General features: G+C 40.4%; 1 protein-coding gene across 2 annotated transcripts in view; it reads left to right on the top strand.

Moving 5' to 3' along the window:
• The first annotated feature begins 555 nt into the window (after nt 1-555).
• PSTPIP2 (proline-serine-threonine phosphatase interacting protein 2) overlaps nt 556-19658 on the top strand; it is a 72841-nt gene continuing 53738 nt past the window's right edge. For both annotated transcript variants that reach the window (XM_043979974.1, XM_043979967.1), the window contains exons 1-3: nt 556-640; nt 10731-10831; nt 19355-19432. In XM_043979974.1, coding sequence (XP_043835909.1) covers nt 608-640; nt 10731-10831; nt 19355-19432 — 212 coding nt within the window. In that variant the 5' untranslated portion in view covers nt 556-607. The remainder of the gene's footprint in view (nt 641-10730; nt 10832-19354; nt 19433-19658) is intronic.

Below are 19658 nucleotides of genomic sequence, written 5' to 3' on the forward strand. Positions count from 1 at the left end.
TGCAATATGTTTTGCCAGTATACACTTCCATAGTTTCTGAAAAGGTCATGCCAATCAATTGCCCTAAGGCTCCATTTAGCCATCTCGGTGATTCTCCGGACCTAAACACCGTTTCCTGGATCCCACTCTCTAGTACGAGTTGATCCATTAGAATGTAACTTATTTGACAGCAGCGTCAGTCTCACTTTTGTATTTGTATTGCTAAACTCAGTACCAAGCACATGTACTTACCGATATATGCTTCTTCGTGGAGCAAAAAGAAAAAAAAAGATAACCAAAGCGTTTTTCGAGTCTTTAAGGCGAATAGAAACGCGTGAGCTGCTATTATTGCTGTGATTTCACGTGAACACAGCTTTAAAAAGGCATCTTTTTGCTTCTTCTGCCCATCTAATGGGTTTATTCTAATAATCTCTGCCTCCTGCAGCCGCAAAGCATAGAGAATATGAGGAAATCAGAATTCTCGCAATCCCGTGACGGTTTAGGACTCAGGGGGCGGGGCGGATTGACGAAAAACTCAAAAGTTGCAGCCTGGGCTGGGGATTTCACACAACGATCACTCAGTCCTGCTAGCTGGACCTTAGTCTCTCGCTGCCAATACTCGAACGTCATGAAATCGGTTAAATTCAGGGAGAACTTCTGGGTAAGGAAGAGGGAGCGTTTGCGGATGGGGTGCAGTGGGTTAGAATGAGGAACAGGCCGCCGGCACACCAGGGACGAGCGGGGAAAGGAGCCGGCTCGGCTGCAGTTGCAAGGGGGAGGAATGAAAGATTCTGGGAGGGAGAGCCAGCTCCTGGAATCTAGCCAGTGGCAAGAGGCCCTGGGACCCGAACAGCTGGGGAAGACAGCACACTAGGTGACCGGGGAGGTCCTTTCCAACTCAGAATTTCTGGATTCAAAGGGATGGTTGGCAGGTGATATGGAAGTGAACCAACTCTTGGACCTGGCTGGTTTGGTAGCTTCTGTTGATTAACATTGAGATAGCGAACGAGCGAGCGGCGAGAGAGGAGACAGAGACAGAGAGAGAGAGAGACAGAGACAGAGAGAGAGAGACAAAGAGAGAGACAGAGACAGAGACAGAGACAGAGACAGAGACAGAGACAGAGACAGAGACAGAGACAGAGACAGAGAGAGGAGCTCGACTTTCCACGGTTTTGTGCTCTCACCTGTCCTCCGGTTCTCCAGGAACCTTCTCAAATGCTAGATGGGGCAAATCCTGATGGTCTACAGGAAAACAAAAGGCAGGGAACTTTTGCGGGACTTCATTGCCAACAATAAGCACGCTTGATATTCTTTCTCCTTTTCCTTCCCTTTTCTGCTCTCTTTGACCTTCCCACCCCACTCCTCTCTTCTCTATTTCCTCCGGTTCTGTGAAACTAGAAGGGTTCTCACTAAGGACAGGGCTCTCTGAGCTTGACTAAAGTCGGATCTGAAAGCATCTCTCAGAAGAGTGGAGGGAGAGGAAAAAAAGATTTTCAGCAAGGACTTTGTGAATAACCAGAATAAATGAAGCAAGAGATGTTAAAAATGAAGTTTTACAGTTTCCTGGAGATTATACTAACACCTAATATGTGTAAAGCGATTAACTCAGTGCTTAGCACATAATAGCTGCACGCTAAATATTTCCTCTTTTCCTCTCTCTTTCTTTCTCTCCCTCCCCTCTTCACTTCCTTCTTTCCCTCTCTCCCTCCCTCCTTTATCCCCCCTCCCTCCCTCTCTCCCTTCCTCCCTTCTCTCCCTTTTTCCTTTCCTCCTTCCTTCTTCATTTAAGAGCTGCTCTAGGATCCTGCTACCCTAAAATATCTCCCCTATCAGCCTGCCGTGGTATCTGAAACCCAGCCATTATAGTCATTCCTATAATTCCTTTTTTTTTTTTGACGGGGCTATGCGGGTTAAGTGACTTGCCCAGGGTCACACAGCTAATAAGTGTCAAGTGTCTGAGGCCGAATTTGAACTCAGGTCCTCCTGAATCCAGGGTCGGTGCTTTATCCATTGCGCCACCTAGCGGCCCATTCCTATAATTCTTGTTTTTTTTTTTTAGGCTGAAGGGTGTGTCTTTCCCAGTTTCCTAATAAAATGCAAACACACCTGAGAGCTATGACATCTTCAGTTATTACTAAGGATACTACAGGATTATACTACTGAATATTTTACCAGCACAGTTCTATGCCTGATTCATCCAGTGACCGGGAGAGACCATCTCTAGAGGAGGAAACCAAGACATAGCTTAACGGAAGGAAATTCCTTGGAAACAAATACTTCAAGATCTATGTATTAGTGACATTAGGCTTATAATTTCACAATTCTTCAAGCTATAGAATACAAGGAAAAGGAGAAGTCTTCTTAGGGTCAGTGCTTAATTTCCAGTTTTAGCTCAGAAAGGAAGCTATGCTTCTGTTTCAGTTGCAGAAGCTTACTAGTGACATGCATTTTCTTTTTTCTTTTTTTTGGTGCGGGGCAATGAGGGTTAAGTGACTTGCCCAGGGTCACACAGCTAGTAAGTGTCAAGTGTCTGAGGTCGAATTTGAACTCAGGTCCTCCTGACTCCAGGGCCAGTGCTCTATTTTCACTGTGCCACCTAGCTGCCCATGACATGCATTTTCAAACGGATCTTCTCAAGAAATTTTTCCCAATCACTGGTATTTTATTTGTTGTAACAAGGAATTCCAACAAACATTTGCTAAGTGTCCATTATATTCAAAGTACCCTTCAAGAAGAAAGCTTCCTTCAGAGGATGGTCAGCACTGTTTTAAGGGTAGATTGAAGGCATCTTTCTGAATTTCTATCTCATTTTTTTTGGTCTTTTGTTTACAGTCTTCCCTTGGGAACAGAACTAAATAAGCTAGGGATGGAGATTTATCTCTGTCCCCCAGTTAGATCCACACTAGCCAAACTTCAGAGTTCAGAGTAAGAATACAGATATGATACCACAACTGGTTCAGGAGAGTAGGGCAAAGAGAATATGATAAAAATTTCATCTCCACCTGATTTAGGCATAGACACTTGAGATGGTGCTTAGGTTGAGAGTCCAAGCATCCTATGCAGTTGGACCACTTTCCTCACAACTATGTGAAGTGCAAGTATTATTGTGAATATGGGATGAACATGTGGAAACTGAGGCTCAGAGAACCTAAAAGTGACTTGCTCACAGTTACCAAGCTATAATGGCTCATTGTTGGGGAGTTCGGTTTTTTGCAGGGCAGTGAGGGTTAAGTAACTTGCCCAGGGTCGCACAGCTAGTGTCAAGTTTCTGAGGTCAGATTTGAACTCAGGTCTTCCTGAATCCAGGGCCAGTGCTTTATCCACTGTGCCACCTAGCTGCCCCTGAAAATTCATCTTTTTTGAGAGGCAGGCTGGCATAGTGCTTCAATCAGCATCACTTTTTAAAATGAAAGCATTGTTCTTGATGATTTCTAAGGTCCCTTCTAACTCTAAATCTGTGATCATAAATTCCTTTTGGGGCAAGTTCTACAGTTAGACAGACAAGTGTCATTATCTCTGTATGTCTCTAGGCATTCCACTCGAATATGTAGTAGGAAGTATGTGGGGCTGACATGCTAAAGATTCATCTTTGACTTCCCCTATTTCCCATCTTTTGCTTTTGCAGTTTCCCCAGGACTTTGGAAGCCACACCCAGAACATTTTGCTAGATACTGGTCCCATTCAGTGAAAATGAACCAGTGTCAGCAAGATAGCTTTGACTGAAAATAACAGGAAATAAGATCTTTGTGGGGATGAATTGTCAAGCAGGAAACATACACTCATTGAGCAAACCCAATATTATGAAATCTCAGAAAAAACCTGCTAAATGGTACATGTATTGACCTTATGAAAGAATTCACTCATAGGTACTTTTTTTTTTTTAAGTGAGGCAATTGGGGTCAAGTGACTTGCCCAGGGTCACACAGCTAGCAAGTGTTAAGTGCCTGAGGCCGAATTTGAACTCAGGTACTCCTGACTCCAGGGCCGCCACTCTATCCACTGCGCCACCTAGCTGCCCCTTGTGGGTACTTTTAGGTCCTCCATGCACCTGAAAAAAAAGTGAGGAAGAGTAGGAAAGTTTAGTTTGGCTGGAATGTAGGTAGAATGGGTGAGGGGGAGTAAAATGTCATGAGCCTGGAAAGGTAGACTGGAGTTAGGTCATGGAAGGCTTTCAGTGCCAAACAGAGGAGTTTGTATTTTATCTTGGAGGTGAGAGGGAACCACTGGAGCTTATCAAACAGAGAAATATGATCAGACCTGCTATGCTATAGGAATATGCTATTTTGGCACCTTTGTGGAGGGAGGGTGGATTGAAAAGAAGATAATCTTGGGGAAGGGAGACCAATTAGGGGGCTCTTACAATAGTTCAGGTGAAAGGTCATGAATTCTATGGGTCTCTCTTCATATGTAAACTAGGGATACTGATACTTCCACTATTTCACAGGATTGTTGTGAGGAAAGCATTAACCTTAAAGTGCTATCTACCTGTGAGGTTTCTCTGTCACATCGCCTGTGTCTGCCTCAGTTTCCTTACCTGTAAATGGGGATAATAAGAGTACCTTAGTCTCAAGGTTGTTGTGAAGATCGAATGAGATAATATTTATAAGCACTTCATACAGTGCCTGGCTATGTAGTAAGTACTTAACAGATACCTGTTCCCTTCCTCCTCTTTGTTTCTGTCTTCCTCATTAGACAGTACAATCTCTCCATCATGATGACCAGGTGCTCCATTTCCCCTGTGTCTTTCCATCTCAGCTCATGCTGGTTCTGTTCTCTTTTGGATGAGAGGTTCACAACTGACTTGGAGACAAGTCAAGGAGAGAGAATTTAAGAATCCTTGCGTTTCCTAAAAATCATAGTAAAAAGGACTAGATGGATACTATATATTTGTTTAAAAATCACAAGTGAAAACTGCTCAGATTTAGCCCTAACCCCAGGGTAAAATAAAAATACGAAGAATCTACTGATCATCTTCTTTTTTTTTTTTTTAACTGATCATCTTCTAAACAGGAGGGAAAAAAGGGAAGATTTTCAAAAATATTATAGCCAAAATTTAGAGTTTCCACAGCAAAGAAAAAATATTGTGAGCCTACAGAAAGAAGCACTTCAAGTTAGGCTCACATATGCCCTGGCTGCTTGTACTAAAAAATGAGAAATCTTAGAATACAATATTGTGAAAGGCAGAAGAGACTTACATCCATGAATAACTTATCCTGAAAAGCTGAGTCTAATCTTGACAGGAGGGGAAATGGATGGGATAGAGAATTTTCAGATATTTCTGATGAAAAGAACAGAGCTGAGTCAGAACTGAAATACAAGCAAAAGACTTCATAGATACTTAGAAAGGTGAATTTATTTGAGCATTTGGAAGCAGCTGTATGATGATGTAGTGCTAACATTTTAAAAGAGAATGTGTGTAAAGACACATTTTTTTTCAGAACTTTAGTGTTTTCAAAGGGTATTGAGGTAATTAAATAAGAAAAAAACAGGATCTGAGAGTTTGTTGATTCTGTTCTGAGAGTCTTGAGGGAAAAGGGAAGGAGGTAAAAGGAAGAATGCTTGTTGGTTGTTTTCTTTCATATCAATACATCAGGGTCAAGATACAGTGTGACCAATGTGATTGATCAGACCTACGGGAGTTCAGAAGGCTCTACCACAAGTCAAATACAAATAGTCCATATGAACATTTGGAGTGGACATGGCTCTAAATTTGCATATTTCATGTTTCTTTTGAACTACTGATCTGCTTTTCTCATAGAGCACAGCATCTTTTTTAATTTAGCCATGCCATCAGTGTCTCTCACATTTGACAACCAATTCTAAAGTTCTTCAGAGAGACCTTGAGAGTGTCTTCTCACACCCTTCTTCTGAACTCCATGTGAGCACTTGCCCTATGTGAGTTCTCCATAAAATAGTCTTTTAGGACTTTTTATTTTTGTTTTTTATCAAAAGACAAAAGGAGAAATGCATTAGAGTAGAAAAGAGAAAGGAGGGGAAGCTAGGTGATGCAGTGGATAGAGTACCGGCCCTGGATTCAGGAAGACCTGAGTTCAAATCTGGCCTCAGACACTTAACACTTACTAGCTGTGTGACCCTGGGCAAGTCACTTAACCCCTATTGCCCTGCAAAAAAAAAAAAAAGAAAAGAAAGAAAAAGAAAAAAAAAGAAAAGAGGAAGAAGACCTAAATTCAAATCTGACCTCAGACACTTACTAGCTGTGTGAACCTGGACAAGTCACTTAATCCTGTTTACCTCAGTTTCTTCATCTATCAAATGAGCTGGAGAGGGAAATGGCAAACCACTCCAGTATCTTTGCCAAGAAAATACCAAATAGGTTCAAAAAGAGTTGAACAAGACTGAAAATGACTAAACAACAAAAAAGTAAGATAAACTGGGGCCAGATTGTTGAAGGCTTTAAATGCCAGACAGAAGAATGTATTTTATCCTACAGCAAGCCACTTTGAAAGGCAGTTTTCTAAATGCAGTACAGCACAGGGAAAAGAACACTGGACCTGTAGTTGATGAACATAGGATCAAGTCCTAAATCAGCTTTTTAAAAAAATTAGATGTCTTTGCATTTGTATTAAACTACTTATTTGCCTCTTTGTTGATTAAAAAAGTTATAATTCTTATTATAAATGCGATGTTACAGCAAACAATAAATCAATGATTAAAATACAGTATAAATTTCCAAACCCAAACTTGAACTATTTATATTTTGTAATTTTTTTTTTGCAGGGCAATTGGGGTTAAGTGACTTGCCCAGGGTCACACAGCTACTAAGTGTCAAGTGTCTGAGATTGGATTTGAATTCAGGTCTTCCTGAATCCAGGGCTGGTGCTTTATCCACTGCACCACCTAGCTGCCCCTGAACTATTTTTATTTTGAACATACATTTAAAAAATTATACCGGGGCAGCTAGGTGGCACAGTGGATAAAGCACTGGCCTTGGACTCAGGAGTACCTGAGTTCAAATCTAGCCTCAGACACTTGACACTAGCTGTGTGACTCTGGGCAAGTTACTTAACCCTCATTGCCCCCCCCCCAAATTATACCATTTATTTGTTTAAGGTAATATTAAACATACACTGTCTCTGTGGCATTCCTTTATCTCTTTTGGCCTTGTCTCATCTGTAAAATGAGAGGCTGGACTAGATGATTTTCCAGTTAGTTCTCCTCCAGCTTTAAACTCTCTGTTCCATCCTGGCAGTTGTACATGATTTTATGCTGAATGAGCAGATAGGTAGTAATTTGTAATGACAGCAAATAGCCCTCTCCATCTTTCTTTTCTTGTTGCAGTCCCAGCAAGACTGTTAGTGGATTAATTCAGGGTTCGCACCAAGCCTAAATTATTCAAAGCCAAAGCAAATAGTAACCCTCATGCTGCTTGTCTCAGAGGATGGTCCAGAGATGCAACTAAGAAACTGTATATTAATTAAAGAGCTTTGGATTTGGAAATCTGGGTCTGAATCTTGGTTTGTTCTTCTGCTTATGACCCGTATGTATGTCTCTGAGCAGATCACCCAACTTCTCTGGCCTTGTTTCCTCATCAGCAAAATGAGAGGATTGGGCTAGATGACCTAGAAGATCCCTTCCAGCTCTAAATCTGGGAGTCATTCAATAAATGCATATTGGGCGCCTGCCATGTTATAGGCAAAAATGAAACAACCCTTGTCCTTAAGGACAGCTAAGTAGCATTGTGCACAGTGCTGTAACGATTGGAATGACACCACCTGCTGGAGACTTACTGTAGAAGAGTTCCACCCATGAAGCGAAGGTCTTTGAGGGCAAGACTAGGAGTCTTTTCTTTGGCGTCAGGAAGTGACGCAGGCTAGTGGGAGGAGGAAGGAAGAGACTGGCGCTCAGTCTTGCTCTCTTTCCTTTGGACTCTGGTGGAGAGCAGAGCTAGAAATGTGCTCTCCCTTCAACAGATAGGAATCTAGGCCTTTCTCTCTCTCTTTACCAAATTCTTATTCTCCTTAATAAACGCTTAAAAGTCTAACTCTTGCTAAAGCTTATAATTTATTGGCGACCACTCATTGGATATTTTAGACAGACTAGCTAGAATTTTAGCCCTTAACAGTGGTTAGGCCAGAGTCAGGAACACCTGAGTTCAAATTCAGTCTCAGACACTTACTAGGTGTGTGACCCCGGGGAAAGTCACTTAACCATTTGTCTGCCTCAGTTTCCTCCACTGTAAAATGAGAACAATAACTGTACCTACCTCCCAGAGGTGTTGTGAAGATCAAGTGAGATAATATTTGTAAAGTGTTTAGCACAATGCCTAGAACATAGTAGATACTTAATAATTGTTTATTCTCTCTCCACTCCCTAATAATTTGATCTTTTTACTTCTTTTCGGGGGGGGGGGCATTTTAATAGGCCAGACAAAACTGTTATAAATACTTGCTGTGTCTTCTTCCCCTTCTTTATCTTTCTTTATCTTTATCTTCTTTATCTTTCTAATTTCATGTTGGTTTTGACCTTTGCTTTAACTAATCAGTGGCTTGACCTAAAAAACAGTTGCTTCTAATATGATCCTTATATCAGTAACCAGTCATTTACTTTAAAACTATAGTTTCATTTTGAGTGTGCTCCATGCCAAGGACCTTCCAAATCTTTTCTAGAAGACAGTATTTATGATATATGATCATGAAACCATTGAAATGACTGCAAGCCTTTGATTTTTTTTTGTTTCTCAAATCTAACCCTTATTTTCCAACATGCTTCTCACCGTCATCCCTTGTGGCTCTTTTTTTTTTTTTGGCAGGGCAATGAGTGTTAAGTGACTTGCCCAGGGGTCATACAGCTAGTAAATGTCAAGGTCTGAGGCTGGATTTGAACTCAAGTCCTCCTGAATCCAGGGCCAGTGCTTTATCCACTGTGCCACCTGGCTGTCACTGTGGCTATCTTTTTTTTTGGTGAGGCAGTTGGGGATAAGTGACTTGCCCAGAGTCACACAGCTAGTAAGTGTTAAGTGTCTGAGGTCAGATTTGAACTCAGGCCCTCCTGACTCCAGGGCCAGTGCTCTATCCACTGTGCCACCTAGCTGCCCCATGTGGCTATCTTTTTAATGAAATAATCACACACCAGAGTATGTGTACTTGGTCTAAGGCATCTTGTCAATTTTTTTTTTTTTTAGAACTTTTCTGCCTCTTTATCCTTTGCAATGGCATACAAATCATCATCACCTTTATGGTGGTCTTTTTTGCTTGTTCCCAGCATGAATACTGCACAACAGGGTGATCAATCCCTACACGAGATGGTGTTTCTTATTATGTTTTGGTAAACAATTTCTCAATCAATTTCTTTATTTGCCTCTCCCGTAAAAATTTGTAATCCATCCTTCCATTTAGGTCAAATATTCTTTTTTTTTTTTTTTTTAGTGAGGCAATTGGGGTTAAGTGACTTGCCCAGGGTCACACAGCTACAAATATTCTTTTGACTTCTGATTTCATCTAAAGCAAAAATTTCATGGTTGATATTTTTCAGTCCTTCCAATAACCAATCAGTTTGTTGGTCACTAGACAACTCCAATTCTGAGTACCTACAGTTATGTTTGTGGATGATCTAAAAACTATGATACTTCATGTCCACTACCCTCTTTTCTGCCACTGCCATTGTCATTCCAAACGTTTATGAGGTCTGCATGAGAACGAGAGTAATTTTTGTTTATTTGTTTATTTTTTATTTTTTTGTTTTGGGGGTTTTTTTTGTTTATTTTTTATATCTTGGGTTTTCATGGCTAAATAACTTAAAACCAACCCAGCCACCTCCCAGTGCCAACCTACAGATGAACTTCTCAGTACTTGGCTATTTATATCTTTGGACAGCAAACTATCACCAATATCTGAAACTTCTCTAGCGTGGTGAAACCTGCCAAAGCTTATGCTTGAATGGCATCCCTTTGGAGAATCCAAGGTCACCTCCATGTCACAGTGAGGTATGCAAGTAGGACTTCATAAAGAAAGCTTAGAAATAATGTAGTCTATTAATTACTTGGTTTTTTAACATTTCAACTTTATTTATGAATCTATTTGGCCTTGATATCTTAAAATTAATATCTTAAAATAATTGAAATATTTTATTTTGGGGGGGCAGCAAGGTGGCACAGTAGATAAAGCACTGGCCCTGGATTCGGGAGGACCTGAGTTCAAATTCGGCCTCAGACACTTGACACTTCCTAGCTGTGTGATCCTGGGCAAGTCACTTAACCCTCATTGTCCTGCCCCCTCCCCCCCAAAAAAAAAGAGTACCACAGGAGAGATTCTTGTTCAGGAATGGGTCAGATTGGATGAACACTGAGATCTCTTCCAACTCTATGATTCTATAAATTTAAATTCCTAAACTTTTCAGTTGATTTATTTGCTGGACAAAGTACCCCACAATATACACTATATTTGAAAACATATTTTATGTGACTTTTAACTGGGTGTTTTTTTTTTTTTTTATCATTCCTTCAGGGTTTCCTAACTTGCTTAGATCATTGGTTGGATCAGGGAGTTATGTGAAGTCATTTCACTGGCTTCCTTCTGGTGATCGTCCTTTCATTGATGAATTGATGGCTGTTCAGTTTTGCAATTTTGAAAACTCTTATGAAATTGTATTAATTTTTACTTCTTTTGTTTCTTGGCCTAGAGGTCATCATTTCAGGAACTTTCCATTATCTGCTTCTTTTTTCTACAGGCCACTCTCCTTAGGCTTTCTCTCCACTATCTCTGATGCAATATTTTTTTTTCTCATTCCCACAGTGTCCCCACTTTCTCAGCACAGTTGGTTATGACAGCATTATTCAACATCTGAATGAGGGCCGGAAAAACTGCAAGGAATATGAAGATTTTTTAAAAGAAAGGTAAAGTGCCACCTCCTGTAAGAAGACACAACTGAGGAGAATCTCCCCTCAATCAATGAGAATTTTTTTCTTTTGTGGGGCAACCAGGGTTAAGTGACTTGCCCAGGGTCACACAGCTAGTAAGTGTCAAATGTCTGAGGCTGAATTTGAACTCAGGTCTTCCTGAATCCAGGGCCGGTACTCTATCCACTGTGCCATCTAGCTGCCTAGATGAGAATTAATCAATCAATCAATGATAATTTACTGAATCCCCTAGTGTTCAGTACTTTGCTAACAACTGTGGAGATTAAAGAAACATAAAAACTGGTCCTTGCCTTCAAAGAGTTTATAAGCTGAATTTGAACTCAGGTCCTCCTGACTCCAGGGCCGGTGCTCTATCCACTGCGCCACCTAGCTGCCCCCTCGCCCCCATTCGTAATCTGCTTTCTGACCTTATGACTCTGTGGAAGTTGCTCTCCCAGCAGCTACCAATCATCTCTTTTTAAAATTTTGTTTTCCGGGGCAGTGAAGGTTAAGTGACTTGCCCAGAGTCACACAGCTAGTTAAGTGTCAAGTGTCTGAGGCCAGATTTTAACTCAGGTCCTCCTGAATTCAGGGCCCGTGCTTTATCCGCTGCGCCACCTAGCTACCCCCCCCCCCCCCCCCCCGCCCCAGTCATCTCTTAATTGCCCTTTCTCATGACCTCTTCTGAGCTCTCCTTCTTATTAATCTTTGTGCAGCATTTCATACTGTTGACCACCATTTTCCTCCTGGATATTCCTTCCTCTCCGAGTTTTTTTTTAAAAACTTCTCTCTCTGGGTTCTCTTCCTAAGAGTCTGACCAGTCCTCTCCTCCTATGAGTCTGACCAGTCCTTCTCAGTTTCTTATCAGAATCACCATCTATAACATGTCCCCTAAAGTGGTATACCCCAAGGCTCTGTCCTATACCCTCTATCCTTTCCCTGGGTGATCTCTCAGATCAATCTCAGTCCTAATATGACTTTTTTTTTTTTGCTTTGTAAATACCTAGAATTGATTTGCCTTTGTGCCTACTGAAAATGTATCTAGTTTACCTTCTATCATTGTGGAAAGTCTTTGGAATAAGTCCTTTTTTATTGCTCATTAAGCATAAATAACTCTTCAACATAGGTTGATGGCTGTTTGGAAATAGTTATGTAAGGGGCAGTTAGGTGGCACAGTGGATAAAGCACTGGCCCTGGATTCAGGAGGACCTGAGTTAAAATCTGGCCTCAGACACTTGACACTTACTAGCTTTGTGACCCTGGGCAAGTCGCTTAACCCCCATTACAAAAGTTTAAAAAAAAAGGACATAGCTATGTAGCTTATTTTCCATGATTAATTGCCAGCATGAAGCAATATATCTTCACTTGCCTTTTGAAACTTCATAACTAGTGTTGCCAGTTTGATTTCCTACTAATTCCCACACTAGAGCTTTCTGTTTTGGCCAGGATGTTTTTTTTATTGCCCCCAACCATATCTTGTTCTTCCCCATTTCTTTGTATTTGCTCATATTTCCCATTGCATTGTATTCCCTCTAGCTAACTCAATCCTATACATCTTTCTAGCCCCAAAATCTTATGTTATTGTGTAGTTTTCCGTGATCATCCTAGTTCAGAGAATCATAAGATTTAGGGCTCTAAGGGCTTTACGAGCCCTATTCCAATCCTTTTATTTTAGAGAGGAAGAATTTAAGACTAATAAGAGTTGAGGTAACTTGTCCAAGGTCATATAGGTAGTAAGTTGTATATCTGGTGTAAAACAGATGTGTCATGGTACTACTGACCCACACTCCCCAACTCTTCTGATTCTACAGACAGGGGCTGATTTGCTTACCACATCTATGCCCACAGTGGCAGGTCAGGGTAGTTTAACAATGTGAATACAACTCACTATCAAGATTGGAAGAGAAACCCTAGTGATGGGGAAGAATTATATTGATTATTATTCATAACTGTAGCTCCTGAGTTCCCATTAGTATGATTCCCCTTTACACAAATTAGGCAAGAGGACACCATTAACTATCATGAAACATTTACTTATATGATACAAAGTAATAATGATAATACATAGCACAATAGTCCACTCATAAACCTGACTCATGCTCTGCCAGCAATGTATCAGGGAAGAATATGGGGAAATCTGCGTGTTCAAGGCAACTCAAAACTCTAGACTGAAATCCTATGCTCTTATGATTATAGATTTAGGGTTGCAATGGACTTCAGAGCTCATTTAATCCAGCCATTATTATTTTACAGATAAGGAAACAAACTTAAAGAAGTTGAGATTTGTCCAGAATCATTTAGCTAATAACTGTCAGAGGCAGGATTTGAACTTGGGTCTTCTTGCTTCTAGATATACTACTTTATACACCATGCTACATTGCCTTTTTTTGGGGGGGGGGTGAGGCAATTGGGGTTAAGTGACTTGCCCAGGGTCACACAGCTAGTAAGTGTTAAGTGTCTGAGGCTGGATTTGAACTCAGGTCCTCCTGACTCCAGGGCTGGTGCTCTATCCACTGCGCCACCTAGCTGCCCCTACATTGCCTTTTAACCTTAATCAGTGCAAGCTTGTGATCTGAACTTAGTGGGAAATTTTTACTCATGCAGAATAATTGAAATCTGTAATCTCCATCATAAATGGTCTGCAGTGGGTTATCCATCCTACAGGCAGAAGGTAGGCACATATTGATCCAGCCAGCATAGCTTACATGCAGCCCTGGATATCTAGACTTGTCATTGTTCAATTTCAGTTAGCCAAATGCCACTTGTCCCTATAAGAAGTTGGGATGCTGCCTGCTTGGGGGTCATGTTAACCAATAAGCATGCAAATTGTTCTACCACTCCCCTCTGAAGTTCTTGTCCTTGAATAAGGAATAGTCTATAGGATGTATCACTCATTGGATAAGACTGCTCTTCTGGGTCTCTAATCTACTGCTGGATGAAGCCACTTCTCTGATATTCTTCGACTGTTGAAGCAGTGTTAAGTTCTTTTAGTGAACAACAGCCTTAAACCTGGTACTTGTAGAACTTCCCATGTCTACTACTTTGGGTACTGAAGCAGTATTAACTTTTTAAGTGAAAAACAGTTGCCTTAAACCTGTATCTCCAAAGGTATTCAGATCTGCTCTCTGGGTTTTGAGGAATTTCTTCTCTTTCAACCATAGTAGAAAGTAAAAGGAAATGTAGGGGCAGCTAGGTGGTGCAGTGGATAGAGCACTGGCCCTGGAGTCAGGAGTACCTGATTTCAAATCCGGCCTCAGACACTTAACACTTACTAGCTGTGTGACCCTGGGCAAGTCACTTAACTCCTATTGCCTCACTAAAAATAAATAAATAAATAAGCAAACAAATAAAGAATAAATAAACAAATAAATAACTAGATAAACAGATAAATAAATGAATAGATAAATAAATAAATAAGGAAATGTAGGCAAGCCTCTGAGGGATTTGTTCTCTATCAAACTTCAAATGGCCAAAGAGACAAGACAGCTTTTTCTTAGTCAGCTCTTCAAAAAGAAGAGAATTCTGGGGCAGCTAGGTGGTGTAGTGGATAAAGCACCAGCCCTGGATTTAAGAGGACCTGAATTCAAATCTGAACTTAGACACATGACATTTTTCTAGCTGTGTGACCCCGGGCAAGTCATTTAACCCCAATTGCCTCACCAAAAAAAGAAAAAAAAGTTACAAGTTGAATTTATTGTTTATTTAAAGAGAAAAGCAAGTCACATATAACAGAGCAAGTACTCTTAATCTGGGGCCCACAAGGGGTCTATTAATAGATTTCAAGAGACCCATGAACTTGGATAGGGAAAAATTTATACTTTTACTTTTGCTAACCTTTGGAATTCTATGTACTATATTTTATGCATTTAAAAATGTAATTCTGAGAAAGGGGCCATAGGTTGTATCGAACTGCTGATGGTGTCCTCGACAGAAAACAAATGAAGAACTTCTATAATCTAGATATGCCATTTCAGGCATAATCTTTTTGTCTTCTACTTTTGTTGAGGAGTCCCCTGAACTTGTCTTTATGAGTTGCCATATTTTCCAGAAACACCGATCCCAGAGCATGGCAGGAGCTTCCCCACCCCCACCCTCCACCCCAATAATATAACATAATTTATTGTTTGCTCCCAAAGCTGGATTCCCTTTTGAGGCAAGACAAGCACCAGCCAATCTGTGCAAGGCTGGGAAAAAAGTGCATGTGTAGCTTAGGTCCTTTGTAGATAAGCAGAGCTTCCTTCCTATCTTCACAGTCTAGAGGACTTTTCCTAAGGGAAAAGAATGCTCCTTTTGCCATCACCTTACTCCACTCCTTTGGGAGGGGTAAACTTCTGTAAAGATTGTAAACTCTTTGGGTTCCACATGCACGCTCATTTCTCTTGTGTTAAACCTGGTTTTCACACAAGTCTCACGATATGTGATGTGATTGCCTGTTGACACTGTACCTATAGAAATGCTCATTTTATTTAGTATTTGTTAAGTGCAGAATTAAAAACAAACCAATGGGGCCAACTAGGTGGTGCAGTGGATAGAGCACTGGCCTTGGATTCAGGAGGACCTGAGTTCAAATCTGGACTCAGACACTTGACACTTACTAGCTGTGTGACCCTGGGCAAGTCACTTAACCCCCATCGCCCCGTAACAAAACAAACAAACAAAAAAACCAAAAAAACCCAAACCAACCAACCAACCAACCTCCTTCTAAAAGGAAATAGACTGCCATCTCACATGGTTGACATGATATCAGGAATTGACAAACTATAGGAGAAAAAAAAGTACCAAATTTGTAGTTAGATTGGATTCAAAAACAAACAAAAATAAATAAGTAAATAAACCCATAGATTCAACTTTTCACCCCTTTTGTCCCGTGTGACCTTGAGCACATTGCTTAATTTCTCTGTGTCTAGTTTCCTTTAAAATGAGGGGGGTTTGAGAACATTGTATACAGTATCAATGACCTTGTGTGATGATCAACTGTGATAGACTTGACTCTTCTCAGCAATACAGTGATCCAAGATAATTCCAAAGGACTCATGATGGAAAAATGCTCTCTATATCCAGAAAAAAGAACTGTGGACTCAGGATGCAGATTGAACCATACTGTTTCTACTTTTTTTTGTTTGTTTTTTGAGGTTTTTTTCCTTTTGTTCTGATTCTTCTTTCACAACATGACTAATGCAGAAATATGTTTAATGTGATTGTACGTTATAACCTATATCAGATTGCTTTCTGTCTTGTGGAGGGAAGGAAAGGAAGGAGAAAAATTTGGAACTAGAAATCTTATTAAAAGAAATGTTGAAAACTATCTTTACATGTAACTAGAAAATAATAAAATATTTTTATGATAAAAAAAATGAAGGGGGGGCGGCTAGGTGGCGCAGTGGATAAAGCGCCGGTCCTGGATTCAGGAGTACCTGAGTTCAAATCCGACCTCAGACACTTGACACTTACTAGCTGTGTGACCCTGGGCAAGTCGCTTAACCCCCATTGCCCCGCAAAAAAAACCAAACAAACAAAAAACCCTAAAAAAATGAAGGGGGTTTATTCCCTTGAGGAATACACAATGTAGTTGAGGATACAAGACTAATACAAATTAAATATTATAAAGTAATCCAGGGGGTGGCTAGATAGCACAGTGGCTAAAGCACTGGCCCTGGATTCAGAAGTACCTGAGTTCAAATCTGGCCTTGGACACTTGACACTTATTGGCTGTGTGACCTTGAGCAAGTCACTTAACCCCCATTGCCCCGCAAAAAATTTAAAAAATAAATAAATAAAGTAATCCAGGCAATAAATAATGAAATGCTCAATCATGTGATATAGAAAATGAGTGCTGTAGGTCTTGAGAAGATTGGAAAACCATTCTGTCCTAGAGTAGTCAAGGAAGGCTTCTTGTAGGAAGTCGGATTAAGCTGAGCCTTGAATGATAGAGAAATTTGGATAGGAGAGAAGAGAGTATGCCAGGCATAGAAATGCTGCTTCCTCTGCCCTGAGCGTATTCTTACTCCTCAGCTCTTATGAAAGGAACTTTCAGTTATCCTACTGTTTTCTCAGAAATGGGTTTCATGAAGATCAAGTTTCAGTTTTCATCTCTTTTGACAGTTTCCTCTCCACTTGAGTGATTTTTTTGTCTGCTGTGTCATGTTCTAGTCTTGGTGTGTGGGGACAAAACACTCTTTTCTTCAAAAGAGATTGTTAATTGAATGTTGAGCTCTAGAAAAAGAATTATAAATTGAAGATCCCATGTTAAAATGTATCTGAAGAGCTTAAGTATTTTAACTTTGTTCTTAAAGCAAAAATGACATTTAGCTTGCATTTAGTTCTGGGTTTCACACTTAAAAGAAGAAATCGTTAAGTTATGGGATATCTGGAGGAGGGCAACCAAGATGGTGTGGAATATGATATTTACCTTAAAGTATTTGAAGGGCTGCCATGTGGAAGAGGGATTAAAATTGTTTTGGTTTGGGGGCAGCTAGGTGGTGCAGTGGATAAAGCACTTGCCCTGGATTCAGGAGAACCTGAGTTCCAATGTGGCCTCAGGCACTTGGCATTTACTAGCTGTGTGACCCTGGGCAAGTCACTTAACCCTCATTGCCCTCCCCCCCCCAATGTTTTGGTTGGGCTGAACTAGACAGAACTGGGAAAGATGAGTAAAAATTGCAAAGGGGCCATTTTAGGCTTAATAAAAGGAAAAAAGGAAATCCTAAAATAGGTTGGTTGGGCTGCCTTAAGAGGTAGTGAGCTCCTCCTCACTGGAGGCCTTTCAACAAAGATTGGATGGCTACTTGGCTGCTCCATTGTAGACAGCATTCTTGTTTGGAAATGGATCGGATAAAATAGTCACTGAGGTTTCTTCCAACTCTGACATTCTAGGACTTTCCAGGGCAAGTTAGTGATTATCTTTCAGCTGCCTTTTGGGTATTGTGAATCTTTGAATAGAGATAAGAAAAGAAGGCCATGAAGGCAGTGTGATAAAATTGGAAAGAGCTCTTTTTGTGAACTCAGAATACTGGTCTCAGATGCTATCTCTACAATTTAGAACTTTTGTGATCCTAGGTAAGCCCTGGCACTACTCTGAGCTTCAGTTTCTTTCTTTCTTTCTTTCTTTTCTTTTGTGCGGGGCAATGAGGGTTAAGTGACTTGCCCAAGGTCACACAGCTGGTAAGTGCCAAGTGTCTGAGGCTGGATTTGTCAGGTTTTATTAGATGATCTCCAAGGTCATTTCTAGCTGGAAACAATTGTACAAACAAGAGAAAGAAGACCAAGGAACAGTTCAGACTCCATGTCTTATATTCTTTCTACATCATGTTGGCTCTCAATGAGAAAAATACAAAATGCTTACAAACAGGCAGGATAAATAGTTCTTTTTTGAGGTATAATGAAGCAGAGGGAGCATTGGATTTGAAGTCAGAAAGCCTGGATTTGAGTTCTAGCTCTGATGCTTCCTGTGGGTGGGGTAACTAAGGAACTTGTCCTGTGGTACCATGCAAGGAATTTAACTTCTCTGAATTTCAGTCTCCTAATCTGCAAAATGGAGCTATAAAAATATAGCTACCCCAAAGGATTATTTTAAGGAAAACAGTCTGTAAACCTTAAGGCACTACATATTGTGTCTGGATAGTACTAGTAGTGATGGTGGTGGTGGTAGTAGTAGTAACTAAACTGTTGGATGAGATTCAGAACTGAATTTACTTTATTGTGAATTAAATTACATTCACACACCTAATATAGAAGCCAGACTTTTTGTTTTCAAGGAAATGGTGATATTGTTAAGGTTATGAAAAAGATGATTCTAAGTGATGTGGGCTGGAATTTGGGGTCAAATTAATTGTGAGTCATCCCAAAAGAATTATAAGACTCAGTGACTCAGTTTCCCAAGTTTTATTGCAATACTGTGAGTGATCACAGGGAGAGAACCAGAAAAGTGGAAAGGTATCTCTCCAATAAGGAAAGGAAAGATAGTTATATTTATAGTATGGATAAATAGATTATCAGTCTCATTATAATAACCTCCACCTTGGGGAGTTACAAGAGAGGGCCTGTCCTACTCATTATAATATTCTCCACCTACGGGTGTTACAAGGGAGGGCTTATCCTAATTTGGAGTTCCTGGGGGTCCTAAGCCAACCCCAGAGGCGGGTACCTTTATCAGTGGAGGTGTGTTTGGAGGATTTACACATCATAAGGTGAATCTGGGGACAAATTTGGCCTTTTCTGCGCATGTCTCTTTCTGATTCCCATGGCTAGTTTTAAAATATAATCATTTTTCATTAGAATTTCTATAGGTTGTCTTTTTCCTTTATTGTTATTTTGACCTGACCTGTTCTGGTCCGTTATGGATGTTGATCACTATGGATATGAGAACCTAACATAAATTATCCATTAACTGGGATCTGACTCCCTTTTGGAGCTAATATCTGTATTAGAGCTTGGATCTTAGTTTTTTCTATTAACCTTTTTTTTTGCCTCCTACATCATAAGGGCCCATTAATGACCCATCATCTTTTCTGTTCACACCAGGGCAGTGATTGAAGAAAAGTATGCCAAAGATCTGATCAACCTCTGCCGGAAGAAACCCTGTGGGCAAAGTGAAATTAAGTATGTTCCTTTCCTTCTCTTTTATTTCCCACATTTGCTAATGTTATTCAGATTTCCCCCAACCCTGTACCTTATTTCAACCAGGCCAGTAAAATGAGAGATGTTGAGCAGAATGGAAACCCAAGGTCTCACAGCCATGTGCTCCTTCAATTTGGGAAGCATCCAAATTGATGCTTTTTACTGCACCACTTTGTGGTTGTCTGTTCTTGGAAGGAGTGCTCCATTA

This window comes from Dromiciops gliroides, chromosome 1 (genome assembly GCF_019393635.1).
Source record: "Dromiciops gliroides isolate mDroGli1 chromosome 1, mDroGli1.pri, whole genome shotgun sequence".
NCBI lineage: Eukaryota > Metazoa > Chordata > Mammalia > Microbiotheria > Microbiotheriidae > Dromiciops > Dromiciops gliroides.